This window comes from Aspergillus pseudodeflectus (genome assembly GCF_044049435.1).
Source record: "Aspergillus pseudodeflectus strain CBS 756.74 chromosome Unknown BJX68scaffold_7, whole genome shotgun sequence".
NCBI classification, from domain to species: domain Eukaryota; kingdom Fungi; phylum Ascomycota; class Eurotiomycetes; order Eurotiales; family Aspergillaceae; genus Aspergillus; species Aspergillus pseudodeflectus.
Window position 1 is genome coordinate 128,479 of NW_027263783.1, and position 18,790 is coordinate 147,268.

General features: G+C 50.8%; 6 protein-coding genes across 6 annotated transcripts; 2 read left to right on the forward strand and 4 right to left on the reverse strand.

Annotated features, from left to right (window-relative positions):
* Positions 1–462: 462 nt before the first annotated feature.
* BJX68DRAFT_229409 (hydroxymethylglutaryl-coenzyme A reductase-domain-containing protein) lies at positions 463–3,902 on the reverse strand (the record flags this gene model as incomplete). The annotated part of the gene is made up of 2 exons (XM_071039029.1): positions 966–3,902; positions 463–918 (listed from the first exon to the last, which is right to left on the reverse strand). Coding segments are annotated over exons 1-2 (3,152 nt in total), but the record flags the coding sequence as incomplete, so codon positions are not given.
* Positions 3,903–4,773: 871 nt separating this feature from the next.
* Positions 4,774–5,130, reverse strand: BJX68DRAFT_263287 (uncharacterized protein; the record flags this gene model as incomplete). Its single annotated transcript, XM_071044652.1, has 1 exon — positions 4,774–5,130. The coding sequence occupies one exon, from the start codon at positions 5,128–5,130 to the stop codon at positions 4,774–4,776; it is 357 nt and encodes a 118-aa protein (XP_070902611.1).
* A 1,940-nt stretch (positions 5,131–7,070) lies between these two features.
* BJX68DRAFT_279181 (Aldo/keto reductase) lies at positions 7,071–8,524 on the reverse strand (the record flags this gene model as incomplete). Its single annotated transcript, XM_071048684.1, has 5 exons — positions 8,389–8,524; positions 8,247–8,333; positions 8,103–8,183; positions 7,447–8,014; positions 7,071–7,358 (listed from the first exon to the last, which is right to left on the reverse strand). The coding sequence occupies exons 1-5, from the start codon at positions 8,511–8,513 to the stop codon at positions 7,071–7,073; spliced, it is 1,149 nt and encodes a 382-aa protein (XP_070902612.1). The 5' UTR covers positions 8,514–8,524.
* Positions 8,525–10,234: 1,710 nt separating this feature from the next.
* On the forward strand, positions 10,235–11,249 carry BJX68DRAFT_253153 (alpha/beta fold hydrolase; the record flags this gene model as incomplete). The annotated part of the gene is made up of 2 exons (XM_071042678.1): positions 10,235–11,017; positions 11,166–11,249. 2 exons carry the CDS (start codon positions 10,235–10,237, stop codon positions 11,247–11,249), a joined length of 867 nt encoding a protein of 288 aa, XP_070902613.1.
* Positions 11,250–12,236: 987 nt separating this feature from the next.
* BJX68DRAFT_191339 (F-box protein) lies at positions 12,237–13,502 on the reverse strand. The gene is made up of 2 exons (XM_071037388.1): positions 13,009–13,502; positions 12,237–12,955 (listed from the first exon to the last, which is right to left on the reverse strand). The coding sequence occupies exons 1-2, from the start codon at positions 13,452–13,454 to the stop codon at positions 12,430–12,432; spliced, it is 972 nt and encodes a 323-aa protein (XP_070902614.1). The 5' UTR covers positions 13,455–13,502; the 3' UTR covers positions 12,237–12,429.
* A 3,348-nt stretch (positions 13,503–16,850) lies between these two features.
* BJX68DRAFT_229417 (terpene synthase family protein) lies at positions 16,851–18,454 on the forward strand. The gene is made up of 4 exons (XM_071039030.1): positions 16,851–17,242; positions 17,293–17,657; positions 17,715–18,275; positions 18,330–18,454. The coding sequence occupies exons 1-3, from the start codon at positions 17,225–17,227 to the stop codon at positions 18,226–18,228; spliced, it is 897 nt and encodes a 298-aa protein (XP_070902615.1). The 5' UTR covers positions 16,851–17,224; the 3' UTR covers positions 18,229–18,275; positions 18,330–18,454.
* The last annotated feature ends 336 nt before the right edge of the window (positions 18,455–18,790 follow it).

Below are 18,790 nucleotides of genomic sequence, written 5' to 3' on the forward strand. Positions count from 1 at the left end.
TCACGACAGTTCTTGGAACATAACTATAACAAGATGGAGTATAGAGTCCGTACGTACTCCGGAGTAGTCCCGCTGATGGCGTCCTGCAGATCATTTGCCGTTCCAATGTAGGCTAACTCCGTGATTACTACTGTGCAGCTTAGCTTAATATCGTACATCCTGATTCGAATCAACGCTCAATGCTCGACGCGGGGTTGGGATCGGCTGATGGAGCTGGGTGCGCGGATTAGCACGCCGACTGAGTTGATTGTAAAGGAGGGGTTTATTTACTTTCATTTATTGACGTTAATGCTGGTAGATGATCCACGTACAAATCTCTGGCGTTCAAATGTTCCTGAAGCTGTAGCTAGTATGTCCGAGTGAATGCATGCTTGTTAGTTCTAAGTCGGTTTTGGGGGAGCGAAGCAACCCAGTAAGAAAAATAGCTACCAGAAAGATGAATCTACAGGGGCACAAGGAGTCTTGCAAGTACCCTCTTATAAGAGGAACGAGATATATAGCGGTGCAGGCACCTGCTAGGTAGAGATAGGTATATGTAAGGAGCGACATCTATCCGTGCGAGAAACTTATACGTTATGAAGACAAAGATGCTGTTGGGAGGTTAATCAGGACACCCTCTATCCGCAATCCAGATTTTGTTAATTAGCAGACTGGGCAGGAGCGCGGTTATGCTGCATATGTGCCTTAACCAAGTGTCCTGCAGCCAGCGCAGCGCAGAGGGACAACTCGGCGGCGAGGACTCCGGCAGCGATGATTCGTGCAAGCTGTCGCGCGTTCTCGCCGGGATTCTCCAAGTTAGGGCCCCGAACACCGAGCATGTCGAGCATAGCCCTCTGAGGTCCGAGGGTTGTTCCACCTCCGATTGTTCCGACCTCGAGGGATGGCATGGATACGGAAATTTGGAGGGAGCCGCGGATGCTGCGCATGTTAGTGGGGAAATTCAACAAATATCGGGAAAGACGTACTTCTTCATAACGGTGATACAATTCGCGCTCTCAACAACCTGCGCCGGATCCTGGCCCGTTGCAATATACATCGCAGCAACGATATTCGCCGCGTGTGCATTGAATCCCCCGATTGAACCAGCCATAGCAGAGCCGATGAGATTCTTATCCACATTTAGAGCAACCATCGACTCGACATCGGTCTTGAGGACGGATTTTACGACCTCGGCGGGAATAGTAGCCTGCGCCACGACGCTCTTGCCACGCCCATCGATCCAGTTAATCGCCGCTGGTTTCTTGTCGCTGCAGTAGTTTGCGCTCAGTGAGATAATGTCCATGTCCTCGAAACCCTTGCGTCGCATAGTCTCAAGAGCATGCTCGACACCTTTCGAGATCATGTTCATACCCATCGCATCGCCCGTGCTAGCTTTAAACCGGATATACAAATTCGTGCCAGCCATAACACACTTGATTGATTGTAGGCGTCCATATTTGGTAGTCGAATTAAACGCCGCCTTCATGGCACTCTGACCATCAATCGAATCAAGCCACTGTTTTGCCTCTGCAGTTCGTTCCAGGGTTTCAAACGTCACACAGGGACCACGAGTCATACCATCCGCAGTCAGCACCGTGTTTACACCTCCACCAGAATTAATCGCTTTACTCCCGCGCATGACACCAGCAACAAGGACTCCCTCTGTCGTAGCCATTGGTAGGAAATAGGTCTTGCCATCAATGACTAACGGACCAGCCATACCAACTGGAACGGGCATGTATCCAACAACATTTTCACAGCAGACGCCAAAGACGCGAGACCAGTCGTATTGCTCGTATGGCAGCTCGGACCTTTCGAGGGACCTGGTAAGAGTGGAGGTGGCGATTGTCTGGGAGATGATGGCGCGACGGAGTTTCACGGCGCGGGTGAAGTCTCTGACCGTTTTCTCGAGAGCGTGAAGAGGGAGCTTGCCGTTTAAGGAGAGGCTGATGAGTTCATTGTCGGTGAGTACCGCGCCTTTGCCGTCACGAATGAGTCGTTGGCAGTCCTCTTGGGAGCGCGTTCCATTCAGCGAAGATGTCAGTGCAAGCTCAAGAGCGCTTTCAAGCTGATTCTGTTGCTCTACCTGCCGTTTCTCTTCAGGTTGCGGCGGCTGCTCCTGTCTCTGCTGAGTCGTTACACTGGTGGTGTCCGGGCGAGTACCGACGGATAAGCTGGACTCTTTCGATCCGTTCCGGGCCGCAGAGAAGAGGCGACCGTTCAGCGCGACACTAATAACCAAAGCCGTGATGATGCACTTGGAGAGGATCGGGTCCTCCATCGTCTTCAGAAGGCTACCCATTGCATAGCGCGAGATGCCGTCCGCGGTGTTGCCGCCTACCAAGGGGTGCATGGATTCAAGTTCAAACCGGATCGGCGGCACAACGGTCAGAAGTGTCCTTTGGCCATTCTGAATTGCCTGGTGCAAGACGGTATCTAGACCGGTCTGGAAGAGTGTGTTGGAAGGTGAGGGATGCGCTTGCGCACTATGCGATGTCGCAAAGCTCGGACGGCCAGACACGCTGCGCAGAGGCAGGACGACCATGTTCATGACGTTTAGGAGGATGAAGGCGCTAATCATGCTGAGCTTGAACTTGCGCACCCGGCAGGGCGAGATCCACTGGCCGAACAGGGTGGTCTGGGTCAAGTTCTTGCCATTGGGCACATCTGATCTACCACTCTGCAGTCGGACAATCTCGAGCTTGATGCACAGAATGGCAGTGTAAAACGAGAAGAGCAAAACGCAGTCGAAGAAGAGGATCCACGCTGCAAGGAAGCAGAACTGTCGAAGGGCATTGTCAACGCTGAAGAGGGATCCGGCAAGTAGGACGGCAATTTCCACAGCATAGTGCTTGATGATTCCGGGGGCTTCCTGTTGGATCGAGGTCTCAATCGCGCGGGGAATCACGCTCATCCAAGTGCCGCGATCAACATGGGGAATTTTCTCCGCCGGAGCGCGACCGTGGGACAAGACCGCTTGGGTAAGCTTGATAGGATTCTCGAAGCCCACTGTAATGACCAGGAATGGCAAACCCTCTGATAGCATACCAACGTGGCCCGGGAATCCAAGCTTGCGGGTCGCAAACAGAGCGAAGAGAAAGGCAAAGGTTGAAGATACGAGAATGCTCGTCGCAAGCCAGAACCGGGAGCCCATGCGATACATGCTGAGGAAGAGCGAAGCAAAGGTCAAGTGCATGGCGATATAGGCGGAAGCCATGACGACGACATCGAGAGGGCTGGCGATCTTGAAGCGGTGGACGAGCTCGTTGAATTCGTCGCGGAAGAGGCGTCTGAGACTCATCTGTGGCTGACTTTGGGGCTTCATCACCCAGGTGCGTTCCTCTTCTGGAATTCTCATTCCGCGGATGAACGAGAGCATGTCGTGTAGTTTGCCATGCGGAACCAACAACGATTGCGTATTGTCACTCGAGAGCGTAGCGACCGACAGTGACTCGACATCCAGATGATCCGGTAGCGAAACGAATGGCAGGTCCTCAGAGGCATCACTAAACTCCAAGTTCACAATCGCACGATGGTCAACATCCTGACCGAGCTGATCGCTGAAGCGAGCATTATGCCACTTCCATTCTGTGTCCGGGCCAGCATACAGGTGCTTCGCGTTTCCGAAAGAAGGGACTGCACGAGCGTATCCCTTGTCCCGAGAATCGAGGAGCGAATTTTCCAACAGAGACACATACACCGAGCTAACGAGCAGAGAGGCGAGGACGACCGTATGGACTGGATGCGCTGAGGCGAGCCATGAGAGCTTTTGCGGAATTGAAGTAACCGTTTCGACCCAATTCCTCTTTGCAATGGGTGGCGGGCTGAGCGCTCTTTTCGCGATGGGCGATGGGGAACGCATTGAGCTCGCGGGAGAAGTACTGGTGACGGAAATAATGGGAGAGAACTGGATGGCGCTGCAGATGTCGCAGACAGCTCCTTAAATTTGTTGATGTGCCAGGGAAGGGGCTCCCTCGAAGGGCATCACGTGTGGCCAGGCACCAAAGATTCTCATTTCCAACGGATCCACAGCTACAAATATGATTCGCTGGTTGTCAGATTTTAGTGATATTCTGGCGTGGCTGTGCATTCCTCCAGAGGACAAGCTTCGGCAACTGGGTCCCCCCAAACACTTGGGAATTATTCAAGGGACATTTCGCTGATAAAAGATACTGTGCGACTGGGCCTATCTACGTTCTAACCAAAGCTTTTTCTGGTGCAAAAAACGGATCTCATCGCCCAGAACTGTTGGTTCGCGCGTAATACAAATGCAAGGGCCCCAGGCGTAATATATATATGGTGCCCATGCTTTCAGACAGTGTAAAAAGAAGTCAATGACGTGGTACAGGTGTGTGGGATAGGGCTTCTTCCTGCGTAAATCCGCCTATCATTGCAAGTGTGTTCTCTTGATGCCTCCTCCTACAAGGCTGCCGTAAACATGTGGTGTTCAGTCCAATTCGGCGGGAAGGCGCACCGATTGAAGTTGCATTAATGATAGAAAAGTCTATTTGTACGCCACAACTTCCTCCCACAGACGCCTGGGTTTATTACCGACGGGACGAAGAACCAAGGAAAACTCCCTTAGCAGGATTAATGCCGAGTCCCAATCCATTACATCAAGACGCGGCGCTACCCTCGCGAAATAAATGGCAAACCAGCAATGGCAATCTAGACTCTCCGACGCCATGAGGCCTACGAAGAGGATCCATAACAGCAGACCGTCTCTTTGATGATCAATAGCCGTGTAGCGAGGCTCCTACGGAGCTCTTCCACGGCAAATGCCATGCAGGGGACCTATGCCGGTCGGAGATCCAGTATCCCGTTCGAGGCGTAAATGATCAACGTGCGGCGGAGGGTTTGTTGAAAGCCAGTTAATGCGCCGGTGAAAGATAGTGAGAATAGCTGGTGCCCACCCAGTATAACCATGCTGCTAAAGATGTGGTCCCGCAAGGAGGGCTTGTGCTCGGTGGAGTCGTAGTCCAACGCGATCTGCTGGAAGGGACATATTGAGGAGATCAAGTTGCGATCGATATCCCTAGGCCACAGAAAGTGGATGTACCGAGTCCCCTGCGTAGCAATCCTGAGGACTGGATGCCACGCCTGTGCGAGCCCTGCTTGCTCAACGACTCTGTTTCTCCAAGCGGATGACATTGCAAAGGCGGGTGTAGAGAGGGTCAAGAGACCTCTTATGAAGTCACCACAAGATAGTACTGCGCTCAGTATCGTGGTCTGACCTCGGACTTCTCGTTGATTATACCACATGCTAGTAAATGGAAAATACAGTGAAGTGATCTAGCTCATCTAGACCGCCGCGCAGGTGCACTGGTTTTTGAAGGCCACTGACATGGGCAGGCACGGCGTCCAATGTGGCAGTACCAGACTTGGCCGTCATTAGGAAGCAGATACAATATTGTGACGTGTTCACTCCCTTCCATCCAAACAAGGTTCACGACAGGCTGGATCGTCGAGTTTAGGTTGAGAACCGCGGGATTGGTAAGGCCCCGCTGCAGCTCTTGGAGGGTCTCAGACCGCAATTTCATCCAGTCAGTGGCTGTTTGGCGGGTGGCTTGGAGGGATCTGCCCTACATGCGAGCAAGCTCTGCCTTGTGGTATGGACCTAAAGCCAGTAGTCCCCTGAATAAAGCCCGGTGGCCGACTGAGCGCTGGCACCACACGTTACTTAGCTGTTCGACCTCAAATGGATAGACGATGCGGACGTGGTAGTCTCTGTCTGTTTAAGCATGAGCACTTGCACTAGATCATGTTTGAATTTATACGTACAGGGATAGAAATAAGAGCCCATGTCAATCACCGTCGAGAACCCGAGCGACGAGAACGGGTCCAGCAGGGCTGTGCTGGCGGTCCTGTACAGGGAACAAGACTCAAGAGAGAGGCATAAAGTTTTATTATTATGCAAGTTATGGGCTGCGCGACGCGGCAACTGGCCAAGTGAAATCCTTAGCCTCTGCAACCTCTCCTGGCGCCGGCGCTCAAAGTGTTTATTTTGCAGGAAGGCGTGCTTTATCTTCTTGCATAGCACAAGCGTCTGCGGCTTGGAGTCATTGCAGTCAATAAACAGAAAGTCCGAGGACATTTTGCCAGAGCGCTAGTTTGTTGCAAGGTTCAAAGCGATGGAAAACTTGTGTTTCCACTGAGCTGCAGCTGAAAAGCGGCGATGCACAGGGTCTGGTCCCGCCAACGATGTCTCACAAAGGTCGGAAGAGCAATCACCAGGATGTAGTGCTTGTTCATCGCCCAGATGGTATCAGGGCACGCTAAGCATAGAATCTTTTAAATAGTACAATGGACGAGCCGGTGATGCTATGTCCATACATCCAATACCCACGCCTGCCCCACCTGCACTGTGCATTTGGCGGCAGGACAGAGAGTCTTTAGGCCCGTAAGACAAAGCTAATCCTCGGCCATGTTATGCTGGGTATATTCCATGGTTCTATATAAAGGGATTCATGGTGCACTAGTTTATTACCAGAAGGTCTTGGAACTAGTATAACCATGTCTTTCATGTTTCAAGATTCCAACCTAAACAAGCTATACTTGGTCCCTTTTCTGCTAAAGTAAATAGTTTGATAGTAAATCGTCAAGCCGTGCCCAAGCAACTATACATACTTGTGTCAAGAGCCCGAGCGCCTCTTCCGCGATACTATTGCCGTAGCCCGAGTAGGTTGTGTTAGGGTCCACTATCCCACGAGGATCTTTATTCCGGTATGGACTGGAGCTGAACACGTTTAGAAGCATAGGTAGTGTCGTGATGTTTCCATTTGTTATATGGCTAGCACGACCTTATACCAGCTTATATAGCCTGCTCGCTCCTGTATAGCTTCACCATTGCTACACACATCCGTCGACAATATTTGAGCGTTCTCCTGGGTTCTGTTCACCTCCTATCGGGCCTCGCTAGCATACCTTACCAGAACACGAGGATATAATTAAAATGACTACGGCGTTGTCCCTTGAGTCGCTTCCAAGTAAAAATCGTCATTAAATTCTTGCAAGTATCTGTCCTGTGGAGTCCTATAAGAACTATAATCAGCAGCGGCTCACAGGACATTCAATCCAAGGCCGTCACATCTTTACTCCTGTCTCGGCTTTACAGGCGCAGGATGAGGCGGCGCATCAATCAGCGCAGACGCCTTCGTCAACCAGACGTCCGCAGCAGTATTGGAAGATTTGTATCCGTCGCGAAAGATAAAGTTCATGGGGAACCCGACGTCGAACTCGGCGGCGCCGTCAATCTCATCGAGGTCCTCAGCCGTGAGCGCGATGCGGAGCGCCTCCACATTTGCGCGCAGGTGCTCGACCTTGCGTTGGCCAATGATCGGGAAGACGTTGCGGGTTTTATGCATGACGTATGCGAGGGCCTGTCATGGATGTTAGTCCATGTTCCTACCAGTTGGCGGGTGATTCCTGTCATGGCCAGAGCAAGACGGGAGGTGGTTCGGCACTCACAATAGCATGCAGCGTCGTCCCCTTCCTCTTGGCAACCGCCTCCAGCGCGTCCGACACCTTGATATCATGCTCACTCAACTCCGCCGCACGCCCACTCCCCTTCTCCTCACTCTCCCTCGCCGCCTTGGACTTGAACTTGCCCTGCCCCAGAGGCGCCCACGGCGCAATCGCCATCCCCTGATCCCGACACATGGGGATGATCTCCCTCTCCATGTCCCTAAACCCGGCATTCCACCGTCCCTGATACACACTAAACGGCCGTAACCCATTCGCGCGCGCGTAGTCATTTGCCTTGACCACAATCCACGCCGGGGTATCCGAGACACCGAGGTAGAGGACTTTTCCGGCTGTGACGAGGTTGTTGAGGCCGTGCATGACTTCTTCGACCGAGGTGGTAAAGTCCCACCAGTGCAGGTAGAGGAGGTCGATGTAGTCTGTTTGGAGCTTGCGCAGGCTGCGGTCAACGGAGATGCGCATGGACTTTACGGAATTGCCGACGAAGTTGGATTGCAGGGGTTCGGTGTCGCGGTGCGAGGTGCGGAAGCCGGTTGTGTATTTTGTTGCGATGCTATTCGCGGGGAAGAAGTGTTAGACATGCTTCCGGTAAAGACATACGGGTAGAGAGAGTGAACTGTGGGGAGTCAACTTGTACGTACACCAGCTGATCGCGGTTCCCGCGCTCCTTCATCCACTCGCCGATCCATTGTTCGGATTCTTCCTGCTGATAGTTGTTTGCGCTACCGCAGTGTCAGTAATTTAGCGATCATCGAGCGAGATCCAGGTAGAAGGGCGTCACATACGTATCGATAAAGTTACCACCGAGCTTGAAGAACTCATCGAGCAGGGCAAATGACTGCTTCTTGTCACATTCACCCATAAAGTCCTTCCTGCAATGACAAACCTATTAGCGTCTCCTAAAGCGTAGGAATCATAGACTCATACCATTGATCTCCGAAATTCATAGCACCGAGGCATAGCGGCGAGACCTTGACGCCAGCCGCAGGGGCCAGGACACGGTGGTAGCCGAGGAGGCTTTGGGGTTTTGGGGCAGGAGCGAAAAGAGACATGGCGATCGCAGTATGTTAGGTGCACGATAGGTAGTTGTTGACTTGGTATTCAATGTGTAGGATGAAGCTCTATATAGTCGTGGGTTGATTAGAGTGCTGACGGCAATAAATGTTATCTCCGGTCAGCCTGCTCCACCGAGGCCCTCTGATGTCATGTTTTGGTGGCTGATCGACTGCAATTGATGGCAATTGTATTTGATTCGCGGAGCCAGAGATGAATGTGAAGAAGTACCCACCTTGGCTGGGGACATTGATGGCGGCGAGGTTGGCGTCAACGCATTCGCTTACTCCGGATTCCGAAATATATAGAGGGATGTGAGAAGTCAAATCGTGCTTCGTGGGTCCGACTAGCCTTTACGGTGCAAGGATTCGTGCAGACCAACTATACTTTGCTTACATCGAACATTGCGCGCGGTGAGCCTAAGCTGTACGCCCAGACTGCCGATGTAAGCAATTGCATTATTTATGCCTGGTTACTTTCTGCTACAACATATCGAGGCAAGCTACCAGTATGAATGCTAATAGAAAGCATGACAAGCATCTAGAGTCGAGCCAGTGCAGCTTCCAGACAGACTTATCAGTATTGGCGTCCGTACGTCACATTGAGCAACAAGCCCGAACCACGGATATATAATTCTTCCTTGTTTTAGAATGCCGGACGGATTCAGATGTTAGCAAGGAGGATGGGATCTGCCATTAATATCAAAGGTTCATGGAGGTCGTAGGCGCAGGCGGCCCGGGGCCCACTGCTCCTGCGCCCAGGACGGACTCTAGAGGAAGCTCGGCTTTGATACTCTGAAGCAAGGCGCGATAAAGCTTATTCCCACTCGGGGAGGTAATCATTTAGTGCCACTTGATGTGTGGCTGCAGCTGGCTGACTGTTAAAGGGAGACAGAAATAAGAGCCAATAGATATTAGGGCAGCGCATAATCCTGGGTCTCTGAATTGGATTTCCTGCAGTGGCCATGCTAAAATAACGGAATAGCCAGTCATGGAGCCAGCCTCGCCTTGCAGAGGCCCACAGTCATCCAGCTGCATGAAGCTTACTCCGTTCAACGAGGCGGATCCACTCATCGGCATTCATTGGTAGGCCGTCCCATGGCCTCGGGGAATTCGGCGTAGACGGTAGCAGTAGGCTATAAGTAGGCTATATGGTGCTCCGACGGGAGATCTCGATTCTCAATCCTGCGTGAAAAATGCCAGTAAGACGCCCGCACTGACAGACTCATATCACTTCCGGTATGGGCAATAAGAGCAGCGACAGGCAAACTTGAAGCGTGAGTAGACTCGGCTATGAGCTTAGTACAGCTGGCGGCGCTAGCCCGAGATTTATTCATGATATCAGGACATACCATCTCACCCAGGACCAAGGACTAGAACATTTGATCGACTAATATATTTCGAGTATATAGAGTATGATTCGGCTTCAAGTTTGCAGTATAAGGTAACAATTACATGAGTCTCGCAGCGCAGCGCTAGCGGCCGATTGGCCCAGCAGAGCGGGACTGGCAGTTGCGTATAGTGCCGTGAACCATGTGGTATGTCTATAGCCTAAAGCCTGCATGCCAAATGTAACGACGGAAACTCTATAAATGAGCTTGACAGATGCTGATACCAAGACGCCGTACTAGCGGGCGCACATGCGGCTCGGAGTTCCGAGATGTGTCGGGGTAGATAAGCGGCCCAGACCTCTCTTAAAACTCCCCAAGCCAACCGCCAAAATGGTCAAGATCTCAATCATCGGCAGGCTCATAGCAGCAGCAATGTCGGTAACGGCATATACACCACCGTGGACAACCCTCCCACCAACCCCCGAACTCCCACACGCCTACCACGAGGCCCACGCGTCAATCAACAACATCTCCCTCTGGTATGGCCTCTGGGGCCCCCGCATTGGCAAAGCCGGCAGCCCCGTCGTCGTCCTTCACGGTGGAAAGATCTCCTCGCGCTGGTGGGGCCACCTGATCAAATCGCTCGAATGCGACTTTAGCGTCATCGCCATCGATACCCGCGCGCACGGCCGCTCAACAGACGATCTCTCCGTCAAACTATCCTACAACCAATTCGCCGCCGACGCAGTTGCCCTCCTCGACCACCTGAAGATCCCCAAAGCAAGCTTCGTCGGGTGGAGCGACGGCGCCGTAACATCGCTAACGATCGCGATGAACTACCCTGCGCGTGCAGACCGGATCATCGCCTTTGGCGCAAACTACCGCCCAGACCAAGCGAATGTAACCGGTCTCGCCGGAGTAACATTCGGTGAGGATCTGTATAATCGGCAGAAAACGCAGTATCTGCAACTGAACCCCGATCCGCATCCAAACTTTGAGCGCTTCTATGAGCGTGTTGTGGCGATGCAGGAGGTTGAGCCGTTCTGGGGCGAGAAGGATTTCGCCAAGATTCCGGTTTTCGGGGAGGATAAAGATGCGCCGTTTGTGCTTGTTGCCACGGGGGATTACGAGGAGGCGATTATAAGGACTGTCCCCGGGGAGATTCATGGGATGGTGAGTTGCAGACCCGTACAGTATATCCTTGAAGCAACTGACGTGTGTAGATTCCAAACTCGCAGCTTACGATTCTTCCTGGCGTCAGTCATTTTGCGTAAGTGTCCGTGCTGCACATTGCGCTTCGCCTCCCGCTAATAGTGCCTAGACCATTGCAGGATTCAGAAACATTTGCGGCGTCCGTCAAAGCGTTTCTGAGCAAAGCCAAATAGACTACGGAGTTGAGCGGTAGGTCCTGGAATGAGATCCGCCAGGGCCCGGAACATGCCATATCGTCCCATCGCGAATATAAAAAAGGAGCATATGTTTTAGAGCATGGCAGTTTTCTGTTGAGGGAGCAGCAATGCTAGGAGTTTATTAAGCGGAAGTCAAACTTCATGTATGGCTCTTGGCTTTGATGTTGACCTGATGATCAACAGATGGACGATATAATTGTGGTATCTCGAATTACTCTGGTTATCTATTTCTAGGACATCGGCATAAAGGCACAGGTTAGCTTAGAAAGGGCAGGGCCATAGCCCACTGGCAATCGCTACTTCCAAGCCGTATAGTTGGTTGTTCCTGGATTTCGTCATTGGAAGGCTCCGATATCCAACTCCCCAACTCTGTCAAGGATCGCCGCAGCGGGGTAGGCGATGGTGACAGTAGGAGAGGCAGACCTCTTTCAACTGTGGGCGAGCAGATAACGCCGGCAGGGACTGCAAAACCCAGAAAGGCCGCGATGAGCTTCATACGGGCGAAAGGCGATGTGGCACTTTGCGGTGTGCAGTGGGTATCGGCCAAATAAAATGATAACAATCTCCCTGCTTCTATATATGTTCATTTCCCCAGGCTCTTCTTGGATCCTCCCTCGTCCAGGTAATTCAGGTCCCCCAACGCGTGCTTGTTTAAGAGATCAAGAATCGACAAGAACAATGGGGTTACCGAAACAGCGTTCCCATTCAATTGGACTGACTCGTACAGGGATCAAGGCTTCACCTGCATGATCCGGGCAAAGTAACTAACGATAGCCTTGGCGGAGTGCGAAGAGCAGCAGACGCGCCAGTGAATATGGTTGGTTATAAAATTGATAACGCCAGGAATTCATGTCCGGCCATCTGGGGTTTACACGTCGCCTCGCTGTATCTGTGACACCACTCGCTAATTCTACTTGCTGCAAGCTTCCACGGAGAGAAAAATTGGGCGCATACAATCACAGCTTGGCTCTCAATGAGTGATACTGTATTCAATGGATTCTGGACACAACGCTACCAGGAGGGCTCGGTTTGAAGACAGCCACCTGCAGGGATGGATGGCTATCAGTGGTTAATCTTGCGATTCGTCATGCCGATATACCTTTACAGCATCTATGGACTGAGTGAAAGGCTTGTCCTTCTCTACACCTCAGCCATGTTGATGGCGAAATCCATGCTTCACTTTTCTTCCCGTGGAGGAGCATTTCGAAATCTATGCTTACATTTCTCCCTATACCACTCGGGCAGCTCCCCCACAACCAGCAACCTTGCCATATACGGCTCCCCCTTACAAACCGGTTTCCCGGGACACCCGCCATGATTCCAATAATCCCAGTAATACACCTCCCCATCCCCCGTAACCATCGTATGGACAATCATCTCCCATATAGACCCCTCCTCCTTACTGCAGTGCACCCTGCGCAACGAAAACGCCGCCGCATCCGGCGAGCCCCAGGGGAGACTAACCACGACGTTAACATCGTACTCGACGTCACCGTTGCCATCGCGGGGCATGTCATCGAAGACCCGCCAGTCGGCATTCTGGTCCCAGTCGCTTGCTGTCCAGCGGACGAGTGCGCCCGTGTAGTGGCGCACGCCCGCCCAGCGGTCAATGCCGCATTCCTGCCTGTTTTGTGCTTCGGCGAGGGAAGCCATCACGTCGCCTATTAGGAGGGGCCCGTGGTTTGAGGATATGAGATACCACCTGCATAGGCCAATTAGCGTGAGGATGGTAAGGGGAGATGGGATGGCACGCACATGGTCTCGTCACTGGAGTAATCCCCATAGCACTCGATTAGTATGCGCTGCATCGGTGGGCTCGTGGCCAGCATTGTGGTCCATGAACCTGGTTTATCATAGATTCGGTTCTCGAGACTAAAGTCGGCGCGCTCCTGGATCCCGCCTTGGCCGTGGACCTTGTATGATTCATCTTTTGAAATCGACAAGCCGAGTCGGCTAAATGCGGGGTTGAGGATCCAAGGTTGCGTTTCGTCGGCATGTTCCGACGGCGGTTGAGGACTTGGCTGGTACCAGCAGGCGGCCTGAAGGGCGGGGGAGGTTTGGATGATATCGTGCCAGAATTTGCAGACGCGCTGGGCGCGGACGATCTCTGATGGATTGGTAACGTGAAGGAGAATTTGTTCGGTTAGTTCGTAGACGGCAAAAACTTGATCTGTGGTTGATGGCATTTCTGCAACGCCCATAAACGGTCAAGTATCTACAGAGGGCTGAGTATGTCACTGTGGGTTATTATTATTTTTTTGGCTTATGAGGGAAGATCCTCGTTCTGTCTTGTAACTAACAATCGAGCGGGGTCGTGAGTCATCCGCCTATTTGGACTCGCCTTGATTTGCACCCTCATCCCCGGGCGGGGCCAGCCAAACCTCTCTCCTTTTTCTCCTTCTCCTTTTGCACGGTTGATACAGTCCTTTCTTGGAAAATGCAAGGAGGGGGAGCCCACATCTAGGTCGCGCATCGCGCATGCTGAAATTGCACTCAGCGCGCCCCGATTCCACGCATGAGTGGACCCAAACGTCCTTTTCTCTTGGCGCGCCTTGGTTTTCACTCGCATCTTTCTAAACGTGTGATAAATACAATCCACGATATCGCCCACCACGCCTAGTCTTGACTGGACGAAGGACTTGCGTCCATTTTGCTTTGTAACGCCGGGTGCGTTCCCTTCTTGTCGGCCCGGGGATGGAGCCAGCTCTGGGAATATGCTCCACTCCTTCTCCCGCAAATAGTGGCCGGGGCCCTGGAAGTAAGCACTATGCTGCGACGGACAACTGAGTAGCATATTCGCTGACGTCAGTTCGCGGGATAGCTGTGAACAATCTGCAGGAAAGGCTTTTGAGTACGAGTCAGTCGCGTGGAGCAAAGCAATGAAGAGCTTTGGTGCATGTTTTGCTTGCTTGTTATATTGCCAAGGGTGCTTGGCTGCTTGCTAGCTTCCTCACTCTGCGGGCTTTTCTAGCGAGCTGCGTGGCGTCTTGTGCCAGACTTCGGAGGTGCAAATGCTGGCACTTTGGCTATCACTATCTCTGTCATTGTCGCTTCCGGTATCTCCCTCGCTTGACTCTATCAATAGCCAGCTGCGAGCACTTGATATGCACGAGGACTTGGCAACTGGTGTTTCAACTGTCGCTATGTTCATTGAGTAGCAATAAGAGGCGGCAGAAGCCATACCTGGTCGGCCCCCAGTTGTATTGAAGGGTGTGATAAGTTCTAGTGACAAAATTGACATCTATTCGTCTGAAAACTTGTCCATAAGGGTAGCCTGCATTAAACAGGAAGACCATTTATTCCAGTACTACCAGGTGACAGTGGAATAGAATTTTTACATTAGGTCCAGACCCTTGAGGAAATGCAAGTTATGCTAAACAAATCCCAGTGGTCCAGCTAGATCTTACTCAAAAGGCCTGAACCTAGTTATCATCCTTGCTCAAAACCAACCATCTCTCAAGTTCCAGGACACACCTTAAAGGTTATCAGCGTTGATAAGTAATTTCCAACCCGGTTAGCCATTCTACATCGTATGTGCGCGCTCCGTTGGAACTTTATCAAGTGACTAGAAGGTCACTTGAAGCACACCACACAGCGATGGATTCGGCTAGGATCTGCCGGTTTTCGAGCCCATTTGCCAAAAGGAAGTCTCCGCCAGTTGGGAACTTGTATATTTCCTTAAACTGACAAATACCCAAAGACCGCAGAAGTTCAGATCCGCTTAAGAATCTACAGTTCAGCGACTCAACGAAACACTCTCCCTGCTAGACAGATCGGTCCCCATTCAAACCGCTTCTGCTTCAACAGCGTCGGCCGTTATAACTGCTTTCTCCCTTTTTGTATCGAATCAACCTCCACTATTTCCTGAGCTTGGCACGAAAGTATATCATCACGGAGACCAAGTGCTTGGGTCCATTAGACTTTGCTCAGCCTTACCATTAGATGTGAATGAGACTCGAGCACCGGGATAAGCGAACAACCATTAAAAACTCTATTGCCGTAGCAGCGCAAGATTTCCCACCAAGACCTGAAAGCCCCTTAACACCATCTCCACTTATAATTTATACGATATGGATGTTGTCTGCTTACATCCTCTGGAGTAGCTGGCATAAAGGCCTGATGCCTAGCATGGTCCAACTCAAGAAAGTTCTTGAAGGGTCCTTGACAGACTACGAGGATTAGTCTTACTACCCTGCTCATCACCTGCTAAGATCTTGCCCTTCTTTGAGTGGGGAGCACTTGGCCTTGCCGTATTAACCTCATTGACAACAGACGTAAATCTGCCAATCAAGCCCAGTTTTTATGTTACCCACTCTTCAGTGTGCACAAATTCAAGAAACCTTAAAAAACGTAATCCAGTTTCTTCAAAGAATTCACTGCGGGTACTCCAAGAATCCGTCGATCTGTATGCTCAGAAGAACCGTTGGATCTCTCCCAAAGTCTGGGGAAAGAATCTGTTGAGATGCGCTGGAAGAGGAGTTCATAGATGTGCTCCGGGCTTTTTGGGGATTCAGGAATATGAGACCGCCACTAACGAAGTGGCTTTATTGAGCACGTGTGGCACGGAAGGCTGCAAAAGGGATATTAATGCTGCTGTCAGATGCAAGGCAATCGTGTACCGCGGGTAATGGACCCTTTGCATCATTTTGGATCTGTGTTGTTGCCTGACTTTCGAGCGACGGGGTGAGATTTTTTCCATCTTTGTACAATTGTGTAATTTGTTCTGCCTAGAAGCAGTGAGCCAAAACCAGTCTCTTTTGCCCTTGAGGTACCCAATGGTAGTGGTGGCTGCACAGCAAGCAGCGAGATGCCAGGTTACGAAGGATATACGAATTGGGAAGGAGGGACTATCTGTGAATAGGTCCAGAAAACGAATCGCTGGAGATCAGTAAGGCCAGCGATTCCTAGAGGCCTTGTATACAGAGAACTCCGCTTGGAGTCAGGCCCAAAGGTGATAGACTTAATCTGACATCGTCGAGCAGTGGTCACGCGGTCTCCTGTCAGGGTGCCCACGGCAGCCGCTGTGACAGAAAAGTCTGCTACACCTTACTCGGCACTATGAAGGAGGTTGCAGGACATAGGTGTGCAGAGTATATTATATCTTATATATAATTTGTGTCGATTTCTGGAATTATTGAGAATAGCAGTGAAAAAAGCACTAATATAGCTAATTTTAGCTGAGCCTCCAGCTATATACACATAGAAAGCCTGGTAGAAAGTCGTGAGCACATGGAACCTGACACAGAAGATGGGATACTGCGTATTTCGCTGGGTAGCCAAGCCGTCTGAGAAAAGAAAAACAGAAGAGCGACGCGTGTAAGGCTTACGTGTCTCCTTGTGGTGACATGGAACTACCAGAGGTAGACCAATAGGTGTAAGTAATTCTACAGGGATTTATATTTACAAGGTATGCAATGCGTACATTGTGGTTACACAAACTTCGCGATGACGAAAACCGCGCATGGGCCAGCACTTACGAAACTCAAAAGTGAGGACCATTCATATCGTGTGAGAAGACAGGTCTCTGCATCAGGGTTACACAACAAAAGATGATAGATAGAATCCTCTACGGCCTATGATCTAAGTCTCTCCGAAATGCCAAATCAAAGGTACTACTATATGTAGAACATGAAGTCCCATAAACGGCAGGATTGCATATCTGAACACAGCACAAATTCTCATTGCGCAGCAGCTGTCTTTTCCCACAAAATGAACTCCCAATACTCTGAGCCTCTCCACGCCGGAATCTACAACGATGATCCAGCTTTTACGTCTATCTTCCGCCCACGCATTCATAAGCAAAAGGAGATCGCTGACCATGCTTCGGTTCGGTGCAATCTAGACTTTAATGGACCTGAACATGTTGGGATTAACATTGGCAACCTCAATCCACATGCTGGCAATTGGGTTGCACTATGCGCGCCAAACTGTCTTCCGGAGAGACTCCCCTTAGTCGCTTACGTCATGGAATATGGCTTCCTTCATGATGGTATGCTACTAACCTTTTAATCAAAGCTCAGTATTAACATCCTAGGACAGACGAAATTGACAATGCTGCTGATCAAACTTTTGTATGATTCTCGGCCCTTTCGTTTGTATAAACTTGGCGTGTTTGCTTATTGCTTATTTGTGATCCAGTTGCTCAATGAGAACAAGAAGCTTCTCGATGCGCTTAACGAGACTGGATGCTCTTCTTCCTTAACTATACACTCCGATTCGACCCGCCGGAGGTCGGAGGTACAAGCAAAGATTGCAGCTGAGTGCTTTCGCCTGGATCCTATGTTTGGACGCCAGTTTATCTTAATTTGGGAGGCATTTATGCAGTCGACCGGGTATGCGAGACAAGTTGACTTTTCATGTCTAGACAACTACCTTACATATAGGCTAGGAGATGTTGGTGCACGGTATTACTTCAGTTTAGTCTCTACAACAGCAGGGTGTCAAATTCTGATCTATCACAGGTGGGCCATCTGTATGCTTGGTTGGGGAACAGGGATTCATTTGACGCCCGATGAAGAGCGAACCATAGCTCCTATCAGCGACGTTGCGTATGCTGCTCTAGCCTTGACCAACGATCTATTCTCGTGGGAGAAAGAATTGAAATCCCATCTTGAAAGCAAGGGCCAGGTGCCATTGGTCAATGCGGTCCACGTTGTGATGGCCTCAAACAATGTCACAGAAAGGACCGCAAAGGCAGTTGTCAAGGAAGAAATCAGAGCACACGAAGAACAGTTTTCCCTGCTGCGGAAGCAATATATGGCCACTACAGACCGGTCACAGTCTGTCATCAGCTGGCTTCAATTGCTACAGGATACAATGGCTGGAAATATGGCTTGGAGTCTCAAGACCCCTCGCTATTCCAAAACCATCCAAAATCCGTACAAGGATCATTTCAAAGCCAGTACAAAAGATGTTATTTCCATACTGGGCCACTATACTGGGCCCGTCATCTCAGACATTTGCGACAGATCCTGATTCAAACAAGGGCGACCTAAGGAACATCAAGCATCTCCTAAGCTCTAGTAAGTTCGGCGTTCAAACATTCTATTAAATCAAGCTGCTAAAACAAGAACCAGACATCCAGCAGTAATTTTTTAAGGAGACATCCCTGGAGAATTCTTTGGATAGTATCTTATATCTACCCCGCAGGATTCTGATGTGTCAATAGAAGTCGTGAAATTTGACAAAAAGTCTCAAGGGCCCTCTTACCATTAGTAATAACGCCAAAACCTTGCGCTTTTTCCACCCCAGGCGGTCAAATTAGATACGACGAATGCTTTCTCGCACTTTTGTATACCCGCCTCCGCCTTGCTATCCTTTTGTTAGATTTTAGTCCAGCCATCCAGAACAAATATACTTCTCATCTGCAAATTCAGATGGAACGTTGGCACTTGTAAATGCTACTACCATCATCCCACCTCAGGGACCTTGCTGTTAGTTGGAGGCTTAATGTCATGGCGCCGGGCAGCGAGGCCATGGCTGGAGCTGGGGCGCATGTGCTCCTTCCAAAATTAAAGGACGCCGGCGCTGTTTATAT